The sequence below is a fragment of the Ranitomeya imitator genome, chromosome 4 (assembly GCF_032444005.1).
Source record: "Ranitomeya imitator isolate aRanImi1 chromosome 4, aRanImi1.pri, whole genome shotgun sequence".
Classification (NCBI taxonomy): domain Eukaryota; kingdom Metazoa; phylum Chordata; class Amphibia; order Anura; family Dendrobatidae; genus Ranitomeya; species Ranitomeya imitator.
Window position 1 is genome coordinate 2,880,895 of NC_091285.1, and position 17,224 is coordinate 2,898,118.

The 17,224-nt window shown below is 49.9% G+C and overlaps 1 protein-coding gene across 2 annotated transcripts in view; it reads left to right on the plus strand.

The window, feature by feature from the left end:
* PDE3A (phosphodiesterase 3A) overlaps window positions 1-17,224 on the plus strand; it is a 314,107-nt gene that overhangs the window by 232,797 nt on the left and 64,086 nt on the right. For both annotated transcript variants that reach the window (XM_069762762.1, XM_069762763.1), the window contains exons 3-5: window positions 12,401-12,649; window positions 13,735-13,880; window positions 14,052-14,158. In XM_069762762.1, coding sequence (XP_069618863.1) covers window positions 12,401-12,649; window positions 13,735-13,880; window positions 14,052-14,158 — 502 coding nt within the window. The remainder of the gene's footprint in view (window positions 1-12,400; window positions 12,650-13,734; window positions 13,881-14,051; window positions 14,159-17,224) is intronic.

A 17,224-nucleotide genomic window follows, 5' to 3' on the forward strand; every position in this document is an offset into this window, starting at 1 on the left:
CTCTGTTGGGGCAGGTATTCGGACATTTGGGGCAGACTTCGGTGCCTCTGTTGGGGCAGGTATTCGGACATTTGGGGCAGACTTCGGTACATATGTTGGGGCAGCTATTCGCACATTTGGGGCAGACTTCGGTGCCTGTGTTGGGGCAGGTATTCGGACATTTGGGGCAGACTTCGGTGCCTGTGTTGGGGCAGGTATTCAGACATTTGGGGCAGACTTCAGTTCCTCTGTTGGGGCAGGTATTCGGACATTTGGGGCAGACGTCGGTGCCTCTGTTGGGGCAGGTATTCGGACATTTGGGGCAGACTTCGGTACCTCTGTTGGGGCAGGTATTCGGACATTTGGGGCAGACTTCGGTGCCTCTGTTGGGGCAGGTATTCGGACATTTGGGGCAGACTTCGTTACATCTGTTGGGGCAGGTATTCGGACATTTGGGGCAGACTTCGGTACATCTGTTGGGGCAGGTATTCGGACATTTGGGGCAGACTTCGTTACATCTGTTGGGGCAGGTATTTGGACATTTGGGGCAGACTTCGGTGCCTCTGTTGGGGCAGGTATTCGGACATTTGGGGCAGACTTCAGTGCCTCTGTTGGGGCAGGTATTCGGACATTTGGGGCAGATTTCGGTACATCTGTTGGGGCAGGTATTCAGACATTTGGGGCAGACTTCGGTACATCTGTTGGGGCAGGTATTCGGACATTTGGGGCAGACTTTGGTGCCTCTGTTGGGGCAGGTATTCGGACATTTGGGACAGACTTCGGTGCCTCTGTTGGGGCAGGTATTCAGACATTTGGGGCAGACTTCGGTTCCTCTGTTGGGGCAGGTATTCGGACATTTGGGGCAGACTTCGATACATCTGTTGGGGCAGGTATTCAGACATTTGGGGCAGACTTCGGTTCCTCTGTTGGGGCAGGTATTCGGACATTTGGGGCAGACTTCAATACATCTGTTGGGGCAGGTATTCAGACATTTGGGGCAGACGTCGGTGCCTCTGTTGGGGCAGGTATTCGGACATTTGGGGCAGACTTCGATACATCTGTTGGGTCAGGTATTCGCACATTTGGGGCAGACTTCGGTTCCTCTGTTGGGGCAGGTATTCGGACATTTGGGGTAGACTTCGATACATCTGTCGGGGCAGGTATTCAGACATTTGGGGCAGACGTCGGTGCCTCTGTTGGGGCAGGTATTCGGACATTTGGGGCAGACTTCGGTGCCTCTGTTGGGGCAGGTATTCGGACATTTGGGGCAGACTTCGGTTCCTCTGTTGGGGCAGGTATTCGGACATTTGGGGCAGACTTCGGTGCCTCTGTTGGGGCAGGTATTCGGACATTTGGGGCAGACTTCGGTTCCTCTGTTGGGGCAGGTATTCGGACATTTGGGGCAGACTTCGGTGCCTCTGTTGGGGCAGGTATTCGGACATTTGGGGCAGACTTCGGTGCCTCTGTTGGGGCAGGTATTCGGACATTTGGGGCAGACTTCGATACATATGTTGGGGCAGGTATTCGCACATTTGGGGCAGACTTCGGTACATCTGTTGGGGCAGATATTCGGACATTTGGGGCAGGCTTCGGTGCCTCTGTTGGGGCAGGTATTTGGACATTTGGGGCAGACTTCGGTACATCTGTTGGGGCAGGTATTCGCACATTTGGGGCAGACTTCGGTGCCTCTGTTGGGGCAGGTATTCGGACATTTGGGGCAGACTTCGATACATCTGTTGGGGCAGGTATTCGGACATTTGGGGCAGACTTCAGTGCCTCTGTTGGGGCAGGTATTCGGACATTTGGGGCAGACTTCGGTACATCTGTTGGGGCAGGCATTCGGACATTTGGGGCAGACTTCGGTACATCTGTTGGGGCAGGTATTCGGACATTTGGGGCAGACTTTGGTGCTTCTGTTGGGGCAGGTATTCGGACATTTGGGACAGACTTCGGTGCCTCTGTTGGGGCAGGTATTCAGACATTTGGGGCAGACTTCGGTTCCTCTGTTGGGGCAGGTATTCGGACATTTGGGGCAGACTTCGATACATCTGTTGGGGCAGGTATTCAGACATTTGGGGCAGACTTCGGTTCCTCTGTTGGGGCAGGTATTCGGTCATTTGGGGCAGACTTCAATACATCTGTTGGGGCAGGTATTCGGACATTTGGGGCAGACTTTGGTGCCTCTGTTGGGGCAGGTATTCGGACATTTGGGGCAGACTTCGATACATCTGTTGGGGCAGGTATTCAGACATTTGGGGCAGACGTCGGTGCCTCTGTTGGGGCAGGTATTCGGACATTTGGGGCAGACTTCGATACATCTGTTGGGGCAGGTATTCGCACATTTGGGGCAGACTTCGGTTCCTCTGTTGGGGCAGGTATTCGGACATTTGGGGCAGACTTCGATACATCTGTTGGGGCAGGTATTCAGACATTTGGGGCAGACGTCGGTGCTTCTGTTAGGGCAGGTATTCGGACATTTGGGGCAGACTTCGATACATCTGTTGGGGCAGGTATTCGCACATTTGAGGCAGACTTCGGTACATCTGTTGGGTGTTGTGAATTCTGCTCTTGAGCTCGCTCCAGTGGTTATGAGTGGTAGTGCTGCGGTAGTTGGATCGCAGCATTTATCAGGTGTATCCATTTTTTGTAATTTGGGCTGGGCTATTTAAGTCCTGCTTTATCCTTTGTCAGTGCCAGTTGTCCATTGTTTTTGCAGGATTCACATCTATACTTGGTCTCTCCTGGTCTGCTGTTTATTTCTTCAAAGATAAGTTCTGGCCTTGTTTTTGCTGTCCACCTGCTGTGGACCTTATAGTTCTGTGCATTTTCGTGTTTTGTCTTGTCCAGCCTTGTCTGTGAAGGATTTTTTGCAGCCTAGCTGTGTCTCTGGAGATGCAGATATACCCTCCATGTCTTTAGTCAGATGTGGTGTTTTGTATTTTCTGTGGTGGATATTTTCTAGTGTTTTTATACTGACCGCATATTACTCTGTCCTATTCTTCCTTTTTAGCTAGTATGGCCTCCTATGCTGAATCCTGATTTCATGTCTGCGTATGCTATTTCCCTCTCCTTTCACAGTCAATATTTGTGGGGGGCTATCTATCCTTTGGGGATTTTCTCTGAGGCAAGATAGTTTTCCCGTTTATGTCTTTAGGGGTAGTTACTTCTTAGGCTGTGTCAAGGGGTCTAGGGAGTGTTAGGTACCCCCCACAGCTACTTCTAGTTGCGCTGCTAGTTCAGGGTTTGCGGTCAGTAAAGGTACCACCTTCTCCAGAGTACGTCTCATGCTGCTCTTAGGCAACCAGATCATAACAGTTGGGGCAGGTATTCGGACATTTGGGGCAGACTTCGGTACATCTGTTGGGGCAGGTATTTGGACATTTGGGGCAGACGTCGGTGCCTCTGTTGGGGCAGGTATTCGGACATTTGGGGCAGACTTCGATACATCTGTTGGGGCAGGTATTCGCACATTTGAGGCAGACTTCGGTACATCTGTTGGGTGTTGTGAATTCTGCTCTTGGGCTCGCTCCAGTGGTTATGAGTGGTAGTGCTGCGGTAGTTGGATCGCAGCATTTATCAGGTGTATCCATTTTTTGTAATTTGGGCTGGGCTATTTAAGTCCTGCTTTATCCTTTGTCAGTGCCAGTTGTCCATTGTTTTTGGAGGATTCACATCTATACTTGGTCTCTCCTGGTCTGCTGTTTATTTCTTCAAAGATAAGTTCTGGCTTTGTTTTTGCTGTCCACCTGCTGTGGACCTTATAGTTCTGTGTATTTTCATGTTTGGTCTTGTCCAGCTTTGTCTGTGAAGGATTTTTTGCAGCCTAGCTGTGTCTCTGGAGATGCAGATATACCCTCCATGTCTTTAGTCAGATGTGGTGTTTTGTATTTTCTGTGGTGGATATTTTCTAGTGTTTTTATACTGACCGCATATTACTCTGTCCTATTCTTCCTTTTTAGCTAGTATGGCCTCCTATGCTGAATCCTGATTTCATGTCTGCGTATGCTATTTCCCTCTCCTTTCACAGTCAATATTTGTGGGGGGCTATCTATCCTTTGGGGATTTTCTCTGAGGCAAGATAGTTTTCCCGTTTATGTCTTTAGGGGTAGTTAGTTCTTAGGCTGTGTCGAGGGGTCTAGGGAGTGTTAGGTACCCCCCACGGCTACTTTTAGTTGCGCTGCTAGTTCAGGGTTTGCGGTCAGTAAAGGTACCACCTTCTCCAGAGTACGTCTCATGCTGCTCTTAGGCCACCAGATCATAACAGTTGGGGCAGGTATTCGGACATTTGGGGCAGACTTCAGTACATCTGTTGGGGCAGGTATTCGGACATTTGGGGCAGACTTCGGTACATCTGTTGGGGCAGGTATTCGCACATTTGGGGCAGACTTTGGTGCCTCTGTTGGGGCAGGTATTTGGACATTTGGGGCAGACTTCGGTGCCTCTGTTGGGGCAGGTATTCAGACATTTGGGGCAGACTTCGGTGCCTCTGTTGGGGCAGGTATTCAGACATTTGGGGCAGACTTCGGTACATCTGTTGGGGCAGGTATTCTGGCATTTGGGGCAGACTTTGGTGCCTCTTGGGGCAGCTATTCGGACATTTGGGGCAGACTTCGGTACATCTGTTGGGGCAGGTATTCCAATATTTGGGGCAGACTTCGATGCCTCTGTTGGGGCAGGTATTCTGGCATTTGGGGCAGACTTCGGTGCCTCTGTTGGGGCAGGTATTCGGATATTTGGGGCAGACTTTGGTGCCTCCGTTGGGGCAGGTATTCGGACATTTGGGTCAGACTTCGATGCCTCTGTTAAGGCAAGTATTCAGACATTTGGGGCAGACTTCGGTGCCTCTGTTGGGGCAGGTATTCGGACATTTGGGCAGACTTCGGTACATCTGTTGCGGCAGGTATTCGGACATTTGGGGCAGACGTCGGTGCCTCTGTTGGGGCAGCTATTCGGACATTTGGGGCAGACTTCGGTACATCTGTTGGGGCAGGTATTCGGACATATGGGGCAGACTTCGGTGCCTGTGTTGGGGCAGGTGTTCGGACATTTGGGGCAGACTTCGTTACATCTGTTGGGGCAGGTATTCGGACATTTGGGGCAGACTTCGGTACATCTGTTGCGGCAGGTATTCGGACATTTGGGGCAGACGTCGGTGCCTCTGTTGGGGCAGCTATTCGGACATTTGGGGCAGACTTCGGTACATCTGTTGGGGCAGGTATTCGGACATATGGGGCAGACTTCGGTGCCTGTGTTGGGGCAGGTATTCGGACATTTGGGGCAGAGTTCCGTACATCTGTTGGGGCAGGTAATCAGACATTTGGGGCAGACTTCGGTGCATCTGTTGGGGCAGGTATTCCGATATTTGGGGCAGACTTCGATGCCTCTGTTGGGGCAGGTATTCGGACATTTGGGGCAGACTTTGATACATCTGTTGGGGCAGGCATTCTCACATTTGGGGCATACTTCGATACATCTGTTGGGGCCGGTATTCGGACATTTGGGGCAGACTTCGGTGCATCTGTTGGGGCAGGTATTTGGACATTTGGGGCAGACTTCGGTGCCTCTGTTGGGGCAGGTATTCGGACATTTGAGGCAGACTTTGGTACATCTGTTGGGGCAAGTATTCGGACATTTGAGGCAGACTTCGGTACATCTGTTGGGGCAGGTATTCGGACATTTGGGGCAGACTTCGGTACATCTGTTGGGGCAGCTATTCGGACATTTGGGGCAGACTTCGGTACATCTGTTGGGGCAGCTATTCGGACATTTTGGGCAGACTTCGGTGCCTCTGTTGGGGCAGGTATTCGGACATTTGGGGCAGACTTCTGTGCCTCTATTGGGGCAGGTATTCGGACATTTGGGGCAGACTTCGGTACATCTGTTGGGGCAGGTATTCGGACATTTGAGGCAGACTTCGGTACATCTGTTGGGGCAGGTATTCGGACATTTGGGGCAGACTTCGGTACATCTGTTGGGGCAGGTATTCGGACATTTGGGGCAGACTTCGGTACATCTGTTGGGGCAAGTATTCGAACATTTGAGGCAGACTTCAGTGCATCTGTTGGGGCAAGTATTCGGACATTTGAGGCAGACTTCCGCACATCTGTTCGGGCAGGTATTTGGACATTTGGGGCAGACTTCAGTGCCTCTGTTGGGGCAGGTATTCGGACATTTGGGGCAGACTTCGGTGCCTCTGTTGGGGCAGGTATTTGGACATTTGGGGCAGACTTCAGTGCCTCTGTTGGGGCAAGTATTCGGACATTTGAGGCAGACTTCCGCACATCTGTTCGGGCAGGTATTTGGACATTTGGGGCAGACTTCAGTGCCTCTGTTGGGGCAGGTATTCGGACATTTGGGGCAGACTTCGGTACATGTGTTTGGGCAGGTATTCGGACATTTGGGGCAGACTTCGGTACCTCTGTTGGGGCAGGTATTCGGACATTTGGGGCAGACTTTGGTGCATCTGTTGGGGCAGGTATTCGGACATTTGGGGCAGACTTCGGTACATGTGTTTGGGCAGGTATTCGGACATTTGGGGCAGACTTCGGTACATCTGTTGGGGCAGGTATTCGGACATTTGGGGCAGACTTCGGTACATGTGTTTGGGCAGGTATTCGGACATTTGGGGCAGACTTTGGTGCATCTGTTGGGGCAGGTATTCGGACATTTGGGGCAGACTTCGGTACCTCTGTTGGGGCAGGTATTCGGACATTTGGGGCAGACTTCGGTACATCTGTTGGGGCAGGTATTCGGACATTTGAGGCAGACTTCGGTACATCTGTTCGGGCAGGTATTTGGACATTTGGGGCAGACTTCAGTGCCTCTGTTGGGGCAGGTATTCGGACATTTGGGGCAGACTTCGGTACATGTGTTTGGGCAGGTATTCGGACATTTGGGGCAGACTTCGGTACATGTGTTTGGGCAGGTATTCGGACATTTGGGGCAGACTTCGGTACCTCTGTTGGGGCAGGTATTCGGACATTTGGGGCAGACTTCGGTACATCTGTTGGGGCAGGTATTCGGACATTTGGGGCAGGCTTCGGTGCCTCTGTTGCGGCAGGTATTCGGACATTTGGGGCAGATTTGGGACCTCCACAGGATCAGACTTCTCTGTGTTTTGTCTCCTGTGACCCCGTTCTGGCTTTGCGGATTTGCTACGTCTTCACTTCTGGAAAACATGGAGGAGGGAGGTCTGAGCTTCCCTGGCAGGAGGTCGCCATCTAGCGGGGAGATAGTTGTACTGAAGTCAGCGCTGAGGCCCAGAAATCCGAGATTACAGAACGACATCACCGGAATATTCACAGACCCCAAATAGCGGGAGAATGCGGACCCCACTGCCTCACCTGAGGGGCGGCCATTGTTCAGCCAGCCTGACTACGACCGAAAGCGACAAAAGTGACGCTCACTGGTTGTCAGCTCTACAAAGAGACATGATAAACCACTGGAGCGGCAGAAGTCACCTCCAGAGCTGCACTCACTATTCTGCTGTTACATCGTGTCTTATCCTCCAGTCACCTCCAGAGCTGCAGTCACTATTCTGCTGTTACATCGTGTCTTATCCCCCAGTCACCTCCAGAGCTGCACTCACTATTCTGCTGTTACATCGTGTCTTATCCTCCAGAGCTGCACTCACTATTCTGCTGTTACATCATGTCTTATCCTCCAGAGCTGAACTCACTATTCTGCTGTTACATCGTGTCTTATCCCCCAGTCACCTCCAGAGCTGCACTCACTATTCTGCTGTTACATCATGTCTTATCCTCCAGAGCTGAACTCACTATTCTGCTGCTACATCGTGTCTTATCCTCCAGTCACCTCCAGAGCTGCACTCACTATTCTGCTGTTACATCGTGTCTTGTCCTTCAGTCACCTCCAGAGCTGCACTCACTATTCTGCTGTTACATCATGTCTTATCCTCCAGTCACCTCCAGAGCTGCGATCCTTGCAGTTTTCATACCGTGTGGACAAGGCTGAGGGTTTACTGTAAACGTCATGGTTGTCTTAAGTTTATTGTCTTTTAATTGCTTTTCCAGAAATGAGAAGTGTCGGCCGCAGTAATGTGGGGAAGTACAATATATACAAAAAGAGAGACCCCTGCAGAATGTTCAGTTTGTCTGATTTTCCTCTTTATATTTTAGAGTAAGATGTAAATTGTTCTTTTATTCTATGAACTACTGACAACGTCTCCGAAGTTCCAAGCAATACATTTTGAATTTATTTTCTGAAAGTGAGAAATGGTCAAAATAAGGAAATAAAATAGAGACCTCAAATAATGCAAAAAACCAAGTTCATGATCATTTAGAAACAACAATACGAATGTTTTATCCCAGGAAGAGTTCAGAAATCAATATGTTGTGGAATAACCATGATTGTTAATCCCGGCTTTCCTGCGTCTCGGCAGCTTTCCTCCAGTCTCTCACTCCTCCTGGTACAATAATGTCAGCCGTTCTTCTCTGTGTGATGGCTTGTGACCATCCATCATCCTCCTGATTACATTCCAGAGGATTCAGTGGGTTCAGGTCTGGAGATTGGGCGGCCATGACAGGGATGTGATGTGCTGGTCCTTCATCCACACCTTGATTGACCCAGCTGTGTGGCGCATTGTCCTGCTGGAGAAACCAGTCCTCAGAGTTGGGGAACATTGTCTGAGCAGAAGGAATCAGCTGGTTCTCCAGGATAACCTTGTATGCGGCCGATTCTTACGTCCTTCACAAAGAACAACCTGCCCAATTCCAGCCTTGCTGAAGCCTCCCCAGATCATCACCGATCCTCCACCAGATCATCACCGATCCTCCACCAGATCATCACCTATCCTCCACCAGATCATCACCGATGCTCCACCAGATCATCACCGATGCTCCACCAGATCATCACCGATCCTCCACCAGATCATCACCGATCCTCCACCAGATCATCACCGATCCTCCACCAGATCATCACCGATCCTCCACCAGATCATCACCGATCCTCCACCAGATCATCACCGATCCTCCACCAGATCATCACCGATCCTCCACCAGATCATCACCGATCCTCCACCAGATCATCACCGATCCTCCACCAGATCTCACCGATGCTCCACCAGATCTCACCGATGCTCCACCAGATCTCACCGATGCTCCACCAGATCATCACCGATGCTCCACCAGATCATCACCGATCCTCCACCAGATCATCACCGATCCTCCACCAGATCATCACCGATCCTCCACCAGATCATCACCGATCCTCCACCAGATCATCACCGATCCTCCACCAGATCATCACCGATCCTCCACCAGATCATCACCGATCCTCCACCAGATCATCACCGATCCTCCACCAGATCATCACCTATCCTCCACCAGATCATCACCGATCCTCCACCAGATCATCACCGATCCTCCACCAGATCATCACCGATCCTCCACCAGATCATCACCGATCCTCCACCAGATCATCACCTATCCTCCACCAGATCATCACCGTGGCTGCAGACACTGTGGCTTGTAAGTCTCTGCAGGTCTCCATCACCAGGTGTTGATCTGCGTAGGCTTCAGCAACGCTGGAATTGGGCAGGTTGTTCTTTGTGAAGGACGTAAGAATCGGCCGCATACAACCCCTGGCAAAAATGATGGGAGGACGTTCATTCAGTTGTTTAATTTTGTAGAAAAAAAGCCGATCACAGACCTGGCACAAAACTAAAGTCATTTCAGATGGCGACTTTCTGGCTTTAAGAAACACTAAAAGAAATCAACAACAAAAATGTGTTAGTCAGGAATTGTTACTTTTTAGAACAAGCAGAGGGGAAAAATTATAGAATCACTTAATTATTTGTTAAAAAAATTATGGAATCCTGAAAAACAAGCAAAAACCCTCCATCACATCTCTAGTGTTTTGTTGCTCCACCACTGACTTTTCTAACAGCTTGCAGTCTCTGAGGCCTGGACTTAATGAGGGTCACACAGGACTCTACATTATACGGTGGTCTCTTTTTGTCATGTATCTCCCATGCATCTCTGTGGCAGCTGTATACACTGTGTACTGTGAGCTCCCCCTAGTGGTGACTGCAGGTAGAATGTATAATGTATCTCTATGGGAGATGTATACACTGTGTACTGTGAGCTCCCACTAGTGGTGACTGCAGGTAGAATGTATAATGTATCTCTATGGGAGATGTATACACTGTGTGCTGTGAGCTCCCCCTAGTGGTGACTGCAGATAGAATGTATAATGTATCTCTATGGGAGATGTATACACTGTGTACTGTGAGCTCCCACTAGTGGTGACTGCAGGTAGAATGTATAATGTATCTCTATGGGAGATGTATACACTGTGCTGTGAGCTCCCCCTAGTGGTGACTGCAGGTAGAATGTATAATGTATCTCTATGGGAGCTGTATACACTGTGTGCTGTGAGCTCCCCCTAGTGGTGACTGCAGGTAGAATGTATAATATATCTCTATGGGAGCTGTATACACTGTGTGCTGTGAGCTCCTCGTAGTGGTGATCCCAGGTAGAATGTATAATGTATCTCTATGGGAGATGTATACACTGTGCTGTGAGCTCCTCCTAGTGGTGACTGCTAGGTAGAATGTATAATATATCTCTTAGGGAGCTATATACACTGTGTGCTGTGAGGTCCCCCTAGTGGTGACTGCAGGTAGAATGTATAATGTATCTCTATGGGAGCTGTATACACTGTGTGCTGTGAGCTCCCTCTAGTGGTGACTGCAGGTAGAATGTATAATGTATATCTATGAGAGCTGTATACACTGTGTGCTGTGAGCTCCCCCTCGTGGTGACTGCAGGTAGAATGTATAATGTATCTCTATGGGAGCTGTATACACTGCTGTGAGCTCCCTCTAGTGGTGACTGCAGGTAGAATGTATAATGTATCTCTATGAGAGCTGTATACACTGTGTGCTGTGAGCTCCCCCTAGTGGTGACTGCAGGTAGAATATATAATGTATCTCTATGGGAGCTGTATACACTGTGTGCTGTGAGCTCCCCCTAGTGGTGACTGCAGGTATAATGTATAATGTATCTCTATGGGAGCTGTATACACTGTGTGCTGTGAGCTCCCCCTAGTGGTGACTGCAGGTAGAATGTATAATGTATCTCTATGAGAGCTGTATACACTGTGTGCTGTGAGCTCCCCCTAGTGGTGACTGCAGGTAGAAAGTATAATATATCTCTATGGGAGCTGTATGCACTGTGTGCTGTGAGCTCCCCCTAGTGCTGACTGCAGGTAGAATGTATAATATATCTCTATGGGAGCTGTTTATACTGTGTGCTGTGAGCTCCCCCTAGTGGTGACTGCAGGTAGAAAGTATAATGTATCTCTATGGGAGCTGTACACACTATGCTGTGAGCTCCCCCCAGTGGTGGCTGCAGGTAGAATGTATAATGTATCTCTATGGGAGCTGTATACACTGTGTGCTGTGAGCTCCCTCTAGTGGTGACTGCAGGTAGAATGTATAATGTATCTCTATGGGAGCTGTACACACTATGCTGTGAGCTCCCCCCAGTGGTGGCTGCAGGTAGAATGTATAATGTATCTCTATGGGAGCTGTATACACTGTGTGCTGTGAGCTCCTCCTAGTGGTGACTGCAGGTAGAATGTATAAAATAAATCTATGGGAGCTGTATACACTGTGCTGTGAGCTCCCTCTAGTGGTGACTGCAGGTACAATGTATAATGTATCTCTATAGGAGCTGTATACACTGTGTGCTGTAAGCTCCCTCTAGTGGTGACTGCAGGTAGAAAGTATAATGTATCTCTATGGGAGCTGTATACACTATGCTGTGAACTCCCCCCAGTGGTGGCTGCAGGTAGAATGTATAATGTATCTCTATGGGAGCTGTATACACTGTGTGCTGTGAGCTCCCCCTAGTGGTGACTGCAGATAGAATGTATAATGTATCTCTATGGGAGCTGTATACACTGTGTGCTGTGTGCTCCTCCTAGTGGTAACTGCAGGTAGAATGTATAATGTATCTCTATGGGAGCTGTATACACTGTGTGCTGTGAGCTCCTCCTAGTGGTAACTGCAGGTAGAATGTATAATGTATCTCTATGGGAGCTGTATACACTGTGTGCTGTGAGCTCCCTCTAGTGGTGACTGCAGGTACAATGTATAATGTATCTCTATAGGAGCTGTATACACTGTGTGCTGTGAGCTCCCCCTAGTGGTGACTGCAGGTGGAAAGTATAATGTATCTCTATGGGAGCTGTACACACTATGCTGTGAACTCCCCCCAGTGGTGGCTGTAGGTAGAATGTATAATGTATCTCTATGGGAGCTGTACACACTATGCTGTGAGCTCCCCCCAGTGGTGGCTGTAGGTAGAATGTCATGTTCCGCGGCACTGATGACCTGTTGCATCACACACAGATCTGTTTTGTCCTTTTTGGGTCTCACTGTCTCTTCTTCTTCCAGTCCTCAGGTACGACCATCAATGTAGATATCGCTGTTATGGGGGAGGCCCATGGCCTCATTTCTGACCTCCTCGCTGACCCCTCGTTGCCCCCCCATGTCTGCACTTCATTACGGGCGGTCAGTAATCTCCTGAGTACGCAGCTGAACTTCCAGCCAATCCACAAGGCCAGAGTGAACGTCTGCGATACGTACGCCTGCTCCGATTCAGAAGAAGGGTCCGAGAAGGGCGACAAGATGACCATCCCCAAGGTACCGGCGAGCGCGGAGCCGAGCCAGCATCACCCCCAGAGCTGCACTCACTGTTCTGCTGTTACATCATGTCTTATCCTCCAGTCACCCCCAGAGCTGCACTCACTATTCTACTGTTACATCATGTCTTATCTTCCAGTCACCTCCAGAGCTGCACTCACTATTCTACTGTTACATCATGTCTTCTCCTCCAGTCACCTCCAGAGCTGCAGTCACTATTCTGCTGTTACATCATGTCTTATCCTCCAGTCACCTCCAGAGCTGCACTCACAATTCTGCTGTTACATCATGTCTTATCCTCCAGTCACCTCCAGAGCTGCACTCACAATTCTGCTGTTACATCATGTCTTATCTTCCAGGTCTTTTATTAAATAAAATGAAATACTTTACATGACAATAACTGTGATACATTACAAATAAAACACAACAGAACAGAACATAAGAACAAAGCTCCAATCAGACGACAACAAACGACAAAAGCCACAAAGTAATAAACCGGAAATGGAACAAAAATGGAGAAAGTTCATGACCTACAAATCAGGGACGAGAAAGAAAAATTCCACTAACATAAAAAAAAGCAAAACTAAAAGACAACAAACAAAATACTCATAACTTACGTGAATACCTGTAAAAAATTATAACTAATAAATAGTATAAAATCATGTAAGACCCCCGGCCCAGCGTCATTCATACTACTATATACAACCCCAACTACATTCACACCGTCCTATATACAATATTATATACAATATATACCATGTCTTATCTTCCAGTCACCTCCAGAGCTGCACTCACTGTTCTGCTGTTACAGCGTGTCTCATCCTCCAGTCACCTCCAGAGCTGCACTCGCTGTTCTGCTGTTACATCATATCTCATCCTCCAGTCACCCCCAGAGCTGCACTCACTATTCTGCTGTTACAGTGTGTCTTATCTTCCAGTCACCTCAAGAGCTGCACTCACTATTCTGCTGTTACGTCTTACGTTTTCAGCTGAATTTGCTGACGGGGCAGTGCCTGCAGCTCCGGGTGTGACTAGAGTAGACAGTGCTTGGCGCAGGTGTCATTGTGCTTCTTGTTGCCTTTCAGCGATTACGGAGAAGTCTTCCTTCAGGATTTTTGCGCAGAGTCTCCTCCACGTGGACCACGACCACCTCTGCCACCGGCTTACCCACCCTGGAGCCGGCGCCGTGCCGGAGAGAACGCAGCGGCAGCATCAAACCCACTGACACAAGGTATGTATGACCCCAACCCCCCGCAGAGGGTCCTCACAGCTGAGGGTTTGTTACCGTGTGCCCGTCTGTCCTGACTGTGGCTCATGTGCTGATGTCGTGCTCACAGCTGAGGGTTTGTTACTGCAGGTGCCTGTTTCTGACCTAATGTGATTGTCTTGTGATTTGCTGCAGCGCCAACACAGAGACGTGGTCCAGCGGCCCCTCGGGGGGCATCGGTAAGAGCCGGTCCTTCTCCATCGTGTCCTCCATCAATCATCTGAACTCAAAGAGGAGACAAGGTGAGACAAAGTGACGACAGCGCAGCTCTGCTCCCCATCACACTCCTCATGGGTGACAAAAGACTGACAGCCGCCATCACACCGACAGAGGTTGTCAGCCACCCTGAGCGCGGGCGACTGCCTCCATGTGAGGCGCCATATCCTCCACTGCATGTCCTGTGTGTCAATGTGTCAGTCCTGATAATCGTCAGGAAGATCAGGAAGATTTCCACCGCTGCCACCAATCATCAGTATAGTCACACACTTGGGTGACGATCGATGGACGGGGCTGTGGCTGCTCTCAGGTTATTGGGTGCTGCCCAGTGACCATACAGTATATACATCCCCGATCCCAGCACTCAGGTATATATACACTCTGGTAAAGTGACCGCTGCCACCAGTCATCAGTACAGTCACACACTTGGGGTCACAGTGTGACTTGACCCAACGGATGGTCGGTCAGCCTTCGGCACAATACACATACAACGGGGATGGTATAGGCGAGAGAAAGGCCCTGCCCATAGGGAATGGGGGGTGGTCACCACCTGAGCTCTAACCTAAGCCTGCACTCCCCTAACGCTCTATGGGGGTCCTTCCCCCCACCGCTGTCAGCATACCTCGTCTCTAGTAGTCACCTATTGCTGCCCTGGCTAGTGCACTGGCCGGCAAGAACTAGCCTCACCTCTTCAGATAATACACACGGGACAGTGACAAACACACCGCACTTAGCTTATGAATACCGCAGATAACAACAGCAACTGGACTCCAATCACCAGACGTGGCTCACACCAGAGAGTAGCAGCTGCTAGGCTGGTCTCCAGAAAGGAACTGTATCACCAACAGTCAGCTGATGCATCATGTGACCTTTTAAAGGATGGTGGGAGTGGTCACCACCTGCATCAGCTGACCCAGCAGCTCTGCAGTAACATCAGCTTGCCAGCAGGGGAAAAACTGACATTAACCCCCGATGGTCGCAAAGTTAAAAAGTTTTAAACTGAGTGGAACCAGAGCTGCCACAAATCCAAAAATGGATCATGACACTTGGCTCACGATTGATGGACGGGGCCTCATCTGCTCTCAGGTTATTGGGCGCTGACCGTACAGTATATACACCTCCGATCCCAGCACACGATTATATATATACTCCGGTACAGTCACCGCTGCCACCAATCATCAGTACAGTCACACACTTGGCTGACGATTGATGGACGGGGCTTCATCTGCTCTCAGGTTATTGGGCGCTGCCCAGTGACCGTACAGTATATACAACTCCGATCCCAGCACATGGGTATATATATATATATACTGCTCAAAAAAATAAAGGGAACAGTAAAACCCCACATCCTAGATATCACTGAATGAAATATTCCAGTTGTAAATCTTTATTCATTACAAAGTGGAATGTGTTGAGAACAATAAAACCTAAAAATGATCAACGTAAATCACAACTAATATCCCACGGAGGCCTGGAGTTGGAATGATGCTCAAAATCAAAGTGGAAAATGAAGTTACAGGCTGATCCAACTTCAGTGGAAATGCCTCAAGACAAGGCAATGATGTTCAGTAGTGTGTGTGGCCTCCACGTGTCTGTATGACCTCCATATAATGCCTGGGCATGCTCCTGATGAGGCAGCGGATGGTCCCCTGAGGGATCTCCCCCCAGACCTGGACTAAAGCACCCGCCAACTCCTGGACAGTCTGTGGTGCAACGTGACGTTGGTGGATGGAGCGAGACATGATGTCCCAGATGTGCCCGATTGGATTCAGGTCTGAGAAACGGGCGGGTCAGTCCATAGCTTCAATGCCTCCATCTTGCAGGAACTGCTGACACACTCCAGCCACATGAGGTCTGGCATTGTCCTGCATTAGGAGGAACCCAGGGCCAACCGCACCAGCATATGGTCTCACAAGGGGTCTGAGGATCTCATCTCGGTACCTAATGGCAGTCAGGCTACCTCTGGTGAGCACATGGAGGGCTGTGTGGCCCACCAAAGAAATGCCACCCCACACCATTACTGACCCACTGCCAAATCGGTCATGCTGAAGGATGTTGGAGGCAGCAGATCGCCCTCCACGGCGTCTCCAGATTCTGTCACGTCTGTCACACGTGCTCAGTGTGAACCTGCGTTCATCTATGAAGAGCACAGGGCGCCAGTGGCGAATCTGCCAATCCTGGTGTGCTGTGGCAAATGCCAATAGTACTGCACGGTGTTGGGCTGTGAGCACAACCCATATCCGTGGATGTCGGGCACTCAGACCATGCTCATGGAGTCGGTTTCTAACTATTTGTGCAGACTGTCACGATATTGTATGAAATGTAATATGATTTTGTAGCTTTGCCTGTTAGCACCAATGCTGTGGGCTAAAAACCCCCCTTCTCTCTGTGTTTCTGCTTGCTGGGATGTGTGTGTAGAAGAGGTTTTATTGCTTCTAGCTGCAAATTCCAGGTTCTGGGCAACTTGCTCATTCCCTCCCACCACAAGAATTTTTATGGTGCTTGTGTAGGCACAAATCTCTCTCCAGATAAAACTGGTCTGATATCTCTCTCAAGACATGCGGTTCTTTCTTCTGTTATAGTAAGACTAGCTATTGAACCCGTTCTACGCCCGGGTGGCGAGCATTTATATTGGTATCCTGGTATGTGCTGCTCCATCCTGCGCCCCCATCCTGTCATGTGCTGCTCCCATCCTGCGCCCCCGTTCTGTCATGTGCTGCTCCCATCCTGCGCCTCCATTCTGTCATTTGCTGCTCCCATCCTGCGTCCGTTCTGTCATTTGCTGCTCCCATCCTGCGCCCGTTCTGTCATTTGCTGCTCCATCCTGCGTCCCCGTTCTGTCATTTGCTGCTGCCATCCTGCGCCCGTTCTGTCATTTGCTGCTCCCATCCTGCGTCCCCGTTCTGTCATTTGCTGCTGCCATCCTGCGCCCGTTCTGTCATTTGCTGCTCCCATCCTGCGTCCCCGTTCTGTCATTTGCTGCTGCCATCCTGCGCCCGTTCTGTCATGTGCTGCTGCCATCCTGCGCCCGTTCTTTCATGTGCTGCTGCCATCCTGCGCCCGTTCTGTCATGTGCTGCTGCCATCCTGCGC